We start from the raw sequence: 11,487 nt of genomic DNA on the forward strand, positions 1-11,487 counted from the left end.
TTATATTAATATAAAATAATAATATTATAATAATACAACAGAAATAACTACAGTGTGCATGAGACTGAATGTTGTGAAACTAGAGTGATCAAAAGGTGGCTAGGAACAAGAAATCCCCTCTTGCTCTTTTTGTAGAAGTGGGGATCCACTGGCATATAACATATATTTTAAAAAAATGTTGACTATGCAAAATGAACTTTAGAGCTGATCATCTGGTCCCCACTCATTTTAAGAAAGATAGAAGTAGTTTAGGGTTCTTCTTTGATCCTGCTTTCTCAAGATCCAGACTGCTTCTATCATTTTGCCTTCTCACCACTTAGAATTCATGGATTTAAAGCTGGAAAGAACTTTATTCCAACGGCCTCATTTTACAGATGAACGAAGTGAGGCTTAGAGAGATGTAGTGCTTTACCCAAGGTCAAACAGATAAAAAGCAACAGATCAAAGTTCTTAAAGTCTGGGTTCTTTCCACTATACTCCACTGTGTTCCTCAGTCTGTTCTCCGAACTCTGACTCATTTTCAGATCCTCTACTTGTCTTCATCTCAGGGTTTCCCCCACTCTTAAATGCAGACTTAGTGGAGCTCAATGTTCTATTTTTATGTTCTCTGTGAGAACAAAAAGACCAGTCAGCCCTTTCTCGGTGACCAGACTATTTGTATAAACTGAGGTATCTCAGAGTAAAGAGTTACTCAACTGTATTACTACTACAAATAGTTTAGTATCTGTCTGCCCTTCAAAGAGGATGTTCAGAGGTTTACAAATAATGTCTGTCTGAATTTTAATGCATTAGGTTTCTGTATTAGTTAAAAGGGAAAGGGTTTCAGATTAGCTTCTGGTCAGCAGAGGCTATATCTTAATTACCTCTTTATTGACCAGAATTCAGGATAATATTTTGCACCTAGCTTTTAAATGTTTGCTAAGTGAATGAATAAAATTTCCCCTTCTTATTTAGATTTGATTTTATGCCTAATGAAAAATAGAAGCATCAACAAATGATTTAGAATTTGAGGATCTAGGTTCAGATCCCAACTCTGTGATAATTTTTAAATTATCTAACTCTTCTGGGTCTAAGCTCCTAAATTTGCAAGAAGAAAGCATTGGAATAGATGACCTTTACAATCTCATTTAGCTTTAAATTGGTAAAACCAAATTAATACTATATACAGCAGTAGGTTTTAAAATGAGTCATTTAGATATGGTTACAATTCTCAAGAACAGATGAGGGGAGGAGAATTTGGAATTAAAAGTTTTTAAAATGAATGTTAATTTTTTTTTTACAGGTAATTGAGAAAAAATTAAAAAAAAATATGGCTGCAAGCTATGCTTCAATTTTGCCACCAGGAGGAGCAGAAAAAGCAAACAAACAATTTTGGGGATGTGACCACAGCCACTGGTAAAAAATTAACATTTGGGCTGCTTTTACAACCTCAGGATTGAGAATTCAAGTTTGAACTGAGTATATAGTCTGGTTACAGTGTTTCACAAAATGTATTTTTCAGACAACATTTTAGTATTATAAATTTCAAAGGAGGCATCTGTCTGTACTGGTAAAGGAGGTTCAGGTCTGGTCTTACTCAATCTCATGCATCTCCATCCCATCTGATCCTATATCATCCCATTCTATTGTCCTGTACAGATAATAAAGGCACAGGACTAGATGATACTAGCTCACTAATATGGTGCTTCAACTCTTACAAAAACCTTATCTCTCTATGACAACAGAAATAACAATCACAAAGCACATGGACTGAATGTTGTGAAATTATAAGCAAAAAAAGATGGCTAGGAAGAAGAGATATGAAAAAGAAAAAAATCTCCTCCTGCATGAAATTTTTTTTTACAAAAGTGGGGATCCATTAGCATATGACATGTTTTTAAAAATGGTGACTGGTATTATAAAGTTTCTTTTCTTCTTTTACAATAAAATTATTTGCTAAATGGAACGGTTCTATGCTGCCTAGGAGGGAAATCCTAGCTGATGTAAAACAAAATATATCTCCCAAATTTATTTTTAGTGTTATTAGTACTTTTATTTACTAGTGTTTTATCTTTTCCAAATATATGTACAGATAGTTTCCATATTCATTCCAAAAAATCTATTTTTAAAAGCTTTCTTTAAGCAGTCTAGAGGAGACATTATTAATGTGGAGTCCATGAATAGATTTTTGGGGAGATTTGTGAATTTGGCGGAGAAAAAATAAATATTTATTTTTCACTAAATAGGATCTCACATTTTCTTTCATTATGATTAAAACTGGATTCTTCTAAGAAGATATATCCCTAGGATTCAACAAAGGGGTCCATGCACAAAAAAAATGGTAGGAATCTCTGGCTTAGAGTATCTCTAAGGTCCCTTCCAGCTTTGAAATTCCACAATTATGACTTTATACACATTACATCTATTTCTCAAGTTCAACTGATCATATGACTGATCCCAGAGCTAGGGGTACTAGTGAAAACAACTTCTCAGCTAGGAATTACTACACCAACTGGAAATCAAAGTCTATTGCCAAGTAAGGTTCCACCCTCAAACACACACATACTTTCCACATACCCACATACATACACAGTTCAGATACACTGAGTAGCCAGTTGTTTATTCACTCTCTCATGGAAGGCAGATAGATACAAGAACAGAAGTGTCTTAACTGATAATATTACCCAGCCTCAGGTGAATTGGAATCAGAGAACCAAATGAACTCTTCTGAGTCACAGAAATCAACAGGATCTTGCTGGCCTGTTTAGATTTACTTATTACTATGAATAATACAACTTTGCAGTCAAGTTCTGATTCTTTTGCCTACCCAAAGTCAGGTACCTACCCACCTTTACCTATTTCAGACTCCTCTGATATTTCAAGTTAGTTGGTGGGGAGCGGGAGGGAAGCCAGACGTGAAATCTTCTGAAGTTCTGGCTGGTATATAGACAACTCTGGAGATTTCAGATGAAAACATAGACATATAACCCTAAACTAAAGCAAATTTCAATTGAAAGATGAATTGAGAAGCAACATGGCATAGTGGATAAAGAGCTGACCATGGAACCAGCAAGACCTGAGTTCAAATCCTGCCTTTGACATATTGAGTACATGGTATGACCCAGGGCAAGTCACTTAAATTTCTCACTGTTCTAGACAACTTGCAAAGAAGTCATAGATGAGGTGCCACCTGGATGGGTAGAGTGACTTTCTTTATCTTGGAGTTTCCCCATGTCAATGAAATAATAAGTTCTGTTCCTATTCCATAAATTCTTGTTGTTAAGTCATTTTCAGGTATGTCCAACTTTTCCTGACCCCATTTGGAGTTTTCTCAGCAAAGATATTGAACTTATTTGCCATTTCCTTCTGAAGGTCATTTTATAGAAGAGAAAACTGAGACAAACAGGGTTAAGTGATTTATTCACATTCACATAGCTAGTAAGTGTCTGAGGCTGGATTTGAGCTCACAAAGATTAGTCTTCCTGATTTCAGGCCTGGCACTCTATCCACTGTGTATATAACTGAATACACAGGTAAATGTTTAACAGCTGGTTCTCAAGAAAAAGTACACATAGTATGCATTTAAATTTAATTTGCATTCTTAATATTTTCACTATCACTTTCCCAAGTTGAGGTAATCAACAAAATAAGATAAAACTGATTTGTAGTGTTTGCCAATTTCTGAGGTATAAATAAATGCTTGCTGAAAATTTGACAATTGATTCTTGGAAACTGGTGTGAACTGGTTTCATTATATTCCCAAATGTCAATATGTGAAGCACTTATAATTTCCCCATGATACACATCCTGTTATGGCAGATTGAAACTCATCTTTTCTTTGGTGATAAGTCTTGTAAGAGTTTCCCGGGACTTGGGGAAGTCGAGACTTGTTTTAGCTCACCCAACAGCAAAGTGTCAGAACCTATATATGAAAAACTATATATTTTAACTGTAAATGCTTCATGTGTGGTAAAATGGAAATTGTTGTTTTTGTTTACTTGTGCCCATCTCTTTTTTTATCTTCCTAGTGGACGAAATATTCTTGGCAAAGATACTACAGTGGTTTGCTATTTCCTTCTCAAATGTGTCCCCATTTTAGAGATGTGAAACTAAGACAAATAGGAATTAAGTGACTTGTCCAGGGTCACACAGTTAGTAAATATCTGAGGCCACATTAGAATTCAGATCTTCCCTGACTCCAGGTCAGTGCTCTATCCAGAGAACTATAGCTACCCATTCAGTCAGTCTTCATTCAAATCAAGGCAGATATTTAATCCTTGTGTGACTGTGAACAAATTATTTTATCTTCCTGGGCCTCAGTTTCCTTCTCTGTAAAATGAGGGGAGTGTTTGCTTTCAGTTCAGATCTATAATTCTCTAAGATTAGCACTATAATATGCAGACCTTCTATGCATGACTTTACCGTAAAATTTTGTTATTCTCTACATAGCAACTCAAAAATATATGGAGATCTAATTTATACTGTGGAAAATACATACAAGATGCTCAAATGACTAATAATGTAGCCTAAAAAAAGTAACTCATACATTTTTTACACTTGTATTATTCAGACTAAATCAAGGCCCCTTTGATCCAGCCACACCTTTAGGTGATGGAATGATTAATAAGCTGAGTTTACATATAGGAAATGGATTTGGTGTTTGGGGTTGTTTCCCTGAAGATTAGCCTTTGGTAAATCCTGTCTCAGTGGTAAGAGTTTCATGTTTCAGAATGAAGTGAGATCTGGCTTTCATTAAAAACAACAAGACATCTGTAAAAACACCCTGGGATGGGTTTCCCGGCCAAGCTTTTTGGGAAGGGTTTGCTATGCTAACAAACAGTAAGTCTGTGCCACAGCTGAGGGTTTAGCCAGAGTTTAGGAAAAAGCACACTCACTGGTGTAGTGACCTGCACATTTTTAGTTTATTGTGGGGAAGCAAGGACAAGAGCCATTACAAAAGGAGCAGGATAGGAGTGGCATGTAAACGTTCTGGGAGAAAGGAAGAGAAGAACAAGGAGAGGATGGCACAGAGTTTTCAAGACAGAAGAACAAGATTGCCTAACATTGGGGAGAAATCCAAAGGAAAGACTTTGTCACAGGCTGGAAAGAATCCAAAGATTTTAATAAGTAAATGGCCAGAAAGCTACACCTGGAGGAGAGTTTTTAATACAGAATAATTGAAGGCTATACTGTGTCAGGTAATCTGACACCACAGCAAATATTAACTCTAGAAACTTGTACCTTGAAGTTTCTGTAGTAAGGTCCAATTGTGTGTTTGTGTATATGTATGTATGTGTGTGCATTTGTGTGTGTATACAGTGTAGAAACATGAGTCATTGGTTGATTGGAGAAGTAAAAGATTGTAGGAGCAAGGGAGCACTGAACTGAGGGACATGGCTTGTGAAAAATTAATCTTTCCCCTTTTGTCCTCTTGAAAAGGTGTATTAAAGGAACTGAAATCTACTTTTGAATGGATCTGTAGTACTGGACCCCAATAATTTGCCTTGAAGACTAAAACAGTACAGAAATATACATAACTCTTCACTTCCACACAATATCTCCTGTTGAAAAAAATCTGACAAATAATTATCATAAGTTTCATTCCATTCATAATGGAAATTTATATAATAGAATCATTGCTTTTCCTCATTTCTGCTATTCAATGAATTTAGGGAACGATCCTGGGAAAGCTAAGCTCTGACCCATTGACTAAGTTCCAAATCAATGATTTTCCTATTTAGTCCTATTTCCATTGGGACTAGACAGGCAATTCATTAATCCCAAATGATAAGCCAGTTCATCATCCCAATGGGTCAAGATGAGTCTGGGACTCTAGAGTCAATTATTCCTGTATTTTTTTCTTTTAATTCATTTATAAGAAAAAGTAAATATTTTTGTTTTGATCTTAAAAGATGAGTATTTAGCACAGTAACTGGACCCAGTGGGTACTTAATAAATGTTTATTGACTGACTGACTATAAGGACAGTTAATTATGCATATTATTAATCAACTAGGTTGTCATTAAAAAGTTCTGGTCTTGGGCCACACTAGCCTCCTTGAAAACTAAATTGTATCACAATCTCTACATATACCCCATCACAAAGGCAGTTTATTAAAAAAATAAAAAGCAGAAAATAGTATCTATTTAATCTTTCCTAAAGTCTCTCCCATTCCTGTTTAGTACCATTATGTTTACATGTATATGTGGCATTATCCAAGTGACCATACTGGGATAAATGGTTATTAGGAACTAGGAGATAATCTTTAAAATGTAGTTGCTTGCCAATAAAAATATATAAATTAAGAAATCCGCACCAATATAAAACACTGAAACTTGTGCTTGAGACAGTCCTTGATCATTCCAGCTGTTCTGTTGGACCCAGGAAAATAAAAGCGGTTTTTCTATGGAGCTGGTACTGAAAATGAACATGTGTTTAGACAAAGACCCTTCTTCTTTCGTACCCCTCATGAAATCCTTTGGTGTCATCAGGGCCTCTTGGCAACCTCAGGACCCCCACAGGTGACCCATCTGCATTCTGAACTTTGCGGGTGAGTAGCGGACTGGCAGCTGGACTTTTCTCATTTGTTCCCCACTGAGCTAGTCGACGTCTCTGCACCCAGGGGCTACTGGAGGGAGTGATGCTGCTGTCCGAGGAATAATCCATACATTTCTGAACAACCTCAGGGCTGGCACCAGAGTTCAGTGTAACGTTCTCAGCCAGTGGTGATTTCTTGGACACTCCTTTCCGCTGTACCAGAGGACTGTTCCAGGGACTTGAGTGGGGGGAGGCATTTGGACTCAGGTGATGGTTTTGATAGATGGAAGGGCTAAGCTTGTTGGAGGCCACATACCTTCGTTCTGCCATGGGGGATGTGGGATTACTCTCAGGGTCTGAAGAGCTATTGGGTGATGATTCATCACCCAGGTACTGAAGCTCCTCAACTCTCTTATTTAGAGTCTTATTGTGGTGGAAGTTCATGGCAGGTTCCTCCTCCTGATTCTTATCTTTTGGTGCTTTCTTCTTGGGTGCTTTCATCCCGATGAGGACAACTTTGATGCTGCCTTTGCTTGGAGATTCCATGCTCATGGATTCATGGGCCCTGATGGCAGCATCTACCTCTTCAAACTCCACAATGGCACACACTTGAGTCCCAACTTGACTGTATCGGCTGCTAAACTTCCGGATGTCCGGAGGCAACTCTTTCCCTGGCTTGAGAATTCGTACAGATGAGATGACTCCAAATGTTCCAAAGACCTTAAGAAGATGTTCCATGACCTTTTCCTGTAGCCTCCCATTTTCCTGAAGCACAGCCAGAGCCCATGGCTTGGGGAACAAGTGGAGGTCATAGACCAGCAGCATCCTACTGGGCTGGTTTTCGACAGGGAAGAATGGAACAGGTGAAATCCTCCTCACTTTACGGTGATCCTCATTCAACTCCAGAGTCTCGGAATACTTCAAGGCATAGGCTGTGGTTCTCCAATCCCGAGTAAGGTGTTTCACCTGGAAAAGGCAAATTTGAAATTGCCTTATTGAATTACCCCTTCAGAATCACTCATCCTACACCAATTAGTTCTATCTATATCAGGAAGACTAATCTTCCTGTATTCAAATCTGACCTCAATACTTCCTTGCTATGTGACCCTGGGTTAGACACTTAACCCTGTTCATCCCAGTTTACTCATCTGTAAAATGAGCTGGAGAAGGAAAAGGCAAACCAGTCTAATAGGTTTGGCAAGAAAACCTCAAAAAGAGTCATAAATAGTTGGCAACAACTGAAAATTATCAAATAATAGTAAAAATACTTCTATTCTTTTTAATTAATTTTTTTGAATTAATACAAATCTATTTTTCCCATTTAGGGTATGATGCTAAAGAAGACTAAACCATGAATATTGTCATTCAATCAAATTCCAATGAAAAAGAAGTCCTTTGGGCCTTAGAGCAACATATTCCACCAACCTCCTGCAGCTTTAGATAATATCACACTCTTTAGATAATAGCACACTTTTGATCTTGAGGAGGAGATTATGGCTCTCATTGCTGCTGTTTTTTTTAAAGTCACTGCTTTCTTAGATATATTCCCACTCTTTCTTAGAACCAATACTCTCAAATATATGTGGTATCACTAAAACTAAGAAAGAAAAAAGAAAAGAAAAAAGTGTTTTAAGCAAATATGCATAATCAAGCAAAACAAATTCTCATATTGGTTATGTCCAAAAAATACACAATGAGCTACACAATGAGCATATCACTACACAATCTACACAATGAGCATATCATTTCTTTGTACAAAGAAGTTACCATATTTCATCATAAGCTACAATTAGGGATACTAAGTAAAGAAGCATTAAAATGAGAGAGCTCAGAGATTTTAAAGCTCAAAACAGAAGAAAGAACTTCCAAAAAAGGTTTATCCTAGCTGCAATCTGATTCTCCTCTGTATTCGAGAGTAACTCTGGGGCTCTCCATTGCTACATTTATTTCAAAAGTTCTCTAGACTTTCCTTAAAACATTTCAAGTGAGCTCAAGAGAAGGTCTCATATTAGACCTTGGAATAGAAAAATATAGAAAATGGGACAGAGGCTTTGGGGAAAACCCATTATAGAGAAAATTCTTTGCTTCAGAGCCTCTGAATATTAAACATTCTGCCAAAGTGCAGAAGACACTTTGATGGTTTGGAAGTGATCTTCCAGTTGTGTAACTCATCAAATTTTTAAGCTTGCTTCCTTTGTGGCTAGGAACCACACTTCTCACCAAGAAACAAGAGGCCTACTTTCACATTTTCTCTCATTAAGGGAAATGCATGGGAATGGTCACCCCTTATCCTTTCCTACCTTCACCCCTATGACTATAAAACCACTTGCTTGTCATGGTATCACCTCCCTGATGTCATGGTCTTCTTCAACAATGAAGGACAAATGTTTAGCTCCAATATGGGAATATTTCATAGAATACAACCTAAGTCCCTTCTCATATTATTTAAGCTCATATTCTCTTCTTCTGGCCTTAGTAAATGGAGATGGAAAATTAATGATCTGATATAGTAGAAATTTATTTTGTTTGACAATACTTGTTATGAGAGGGCTTTTATTCTTCTTGGGGGGGTAGAATATGAGGAAAGTAGAGAACTAGAGGTTAATGATATTGATTCCAAAAAAATAAGATAAAAGGATCAATAAAACCTTTAAAAATACATAGGTGACGCAATGTATAAAACACCAGTCCTGGAGCAGGAGGACCTGAATTCAAATCCAGCCTCAGACACTTAATAATCACCTAGTTGTATGACCATGGGCAAATCACTTAACCTTACTGCCCTGCAAAAATCAAAAAATAAATAAAAAAAAATTAAAAAATACATAAATGAAAGAAGGGAATTCATAAGGGGATATAGGCAAGCTAGGTAACCTAGGACCTGAAGACAAGAAGATAGAGCTGAGTTCAAATTCCATCTCACATATTTATTAGATGTGTGACCCTGAGTCAGTCACTTATCCTCTAGTTAATCCGCAAAATGGAAATAACAAAACCTATCACTCAGGTTTGTTGTGAGGATAACATAAGAGAAAGTTTGTAAAGTATTTTGAAAATCTTAAAGTACTAAATAGATGCTAACTATATGAAATAGCTTTATTTATACATGTGGTAGACATATATTTTATGTAAAATTCTCACAGCTTCATATACAATCCTCTTTCCTGACTTTCTTTGTAGATGGAAAAAAAATACATATATTTGTTGATGATTTCCTAATTCACAATTTACAAATGTTGAAAGAAAATTATCCATCAGCCAGAATTATAAGGAAAAAATAAGTCCATTGTCTCTGAGTATCTTGAAACAACTTGATCAAATTCAATCTTACCTTCTTGAAAGATGTAAGTAGCTTGACACTCACATAGCCCTGCTTGTTTCTTCTAACATGTTTGAGCAAGAAGGCATCTTTTTCTAGGTTTTCATCTGAGAAATAGAACTCGATCTGATCAACCAGCTTCAAGATTAACTCGTAGCTTGGTGGCTTCCAGTCCTGGTCCTGGTCAGAACCATCATTCTCTCCTCCACTTGTAGTTGTACCACTAAAACCAGATAAGAAAAGCTTAATTATCGAGCGAGAAATCACTCTAAGGAGAAAGGGTGGACCCTACAGTGAGGGTGCTGCTCTTAATATGCTAAAGTTTACATTTTTAGCAAGCTATGTATTATGTATTACCCCTAGAAACACATGTCACAGTTCTAGAGAGTATCTAGGGAGCCGTACATTTAACCCAAATTAGTAGAACTGGAAAATCAGCCTGCTGGGCCCTGCCACATCTTGAATATGTTGAGTTCACAAAGTGGCTTCCTACTTATACTTCAACTTAAAGTTCAAAGGCATCCCTGTATTAAAATGTCTTATTCACCTTCCTACAAAGGTGATACATTTAGGGTATAAAATGAAACTTGGAACAGCTAAGTGGTGTGGTGCGAAGAGGATTGGGCTTGGAATCAGGCAGACCTGAGTTCAAATCTGATCTCAGACACTTACTAGTTGTGTGACCCTGGGCAAGTCACTTAATCCTGTTTGTCTCAGTTTCCTCATCTGTAAAATGAACTGAAGAAGGAAATAGCAAACCACTAAAGTTTCTTTGCCAAGAAATCCAAATAAAGTCACCGAGTCAGACATGACTGAAATGACTTAGCAACAAAAATTATTTCATATCAAAGATTTTTAACCCATAGGAAATCTGGAGACTATTTTAAAGCACCTAGAAGCCCAATAAAAATGAGTATTATAGACAAAAAATCTGGAGTTTTGGAAGCCAGGAGATAGGGCAGATAAGAAGAGTGAAGAGAAGACAACAAAGAGCATAACAAAATTTTGACTGATTGGTAAAAAAGCTATCATGCTGATGAAATGATATCTTTCAAAACATAGGGAATAGTAGAGAGAATCATCAAAGGTGAGACAATCAAGTATAAACTTAAAAGGAAGTAGTTCTAAAATAGAATTGAGAGACCACCATTTAAATCAAAATATGATGTTCTTTGTGTATATCAAAAGGAGGATGCCAGCTCGAGCATCAGCATAATTATCTCAATTTAAAATATGACCAAAGAATGAAAAGATGATGCAAACAGACCACATTGATTTCACATCTTGCTCTTTTTTAAGGTAAGTTGTCAGTAAGATTTCACTCCCAGTTTCCCCTTTGAAACACAGAGGTTGGAGGTAGGAAACAGACAGCTGGGTGTCTCTAACCAGGGAGTTAATCCAAGTAGGAACTAGATGAGTACTTGGAAGAGGTTCCAAAAAAGGATTTAACTTTGGGGTGAGAAGTTGGATCAGATGACCTCAAAGAACTCTTTCAACTCTGGTTCTAAATACCAAATCTAATAATCATAAAGGCACATGGTGACTATATCTGGTAGGGAAAAAAAACTAGATAGGGATAAATCAAGGGATAAAGATAAATCACAAGAATTGGAAAGCATCCATTCACTCAAGGATCTTACAAGATGTTAAAG

General features: G+C 36.7%; 1 protein-coding gene across 1 annotated transcript; it reads right to left on the reverse strand.

Annotated features, from left to right (window-relative positions):
* Positions 1-1,343: 1,343 nt before the first annotated feature.
* Positions 1,344-7,424, reverse strand: LARP6 (La ribonucleoprotein 6, translational regulator). The gene has a single exon (XM_074234524.1). It carries the CDS (start codon positions 7,339-7,341, stop codon positions 6,415-6,417), a length of 927 nt encoding a protein of 308 aa, XP_074090625.1. The 5' UTR covers positions 7,342-7,424; the 3' UTR covers positions 1,344-6,414.
* Positions 7,425-11,487: the final 4,063 nt, after the last annotated feature.

Source organism: Macrotis lagotis, chromosome 4, assembly GCF_037893015.1.
Source record: "Macrotis lagotis isolate mMagLag1 chromosome 4, bilby.v1.9.chrom.fasta, whole genome shotgun sequence".
Classification (NCBI taxonomy): Eukaryota; Metazoa; Chordata; class Mammalia; order Peramelemorphia; family Peramelidae; genus Macrotis; species Macrotis lagotis.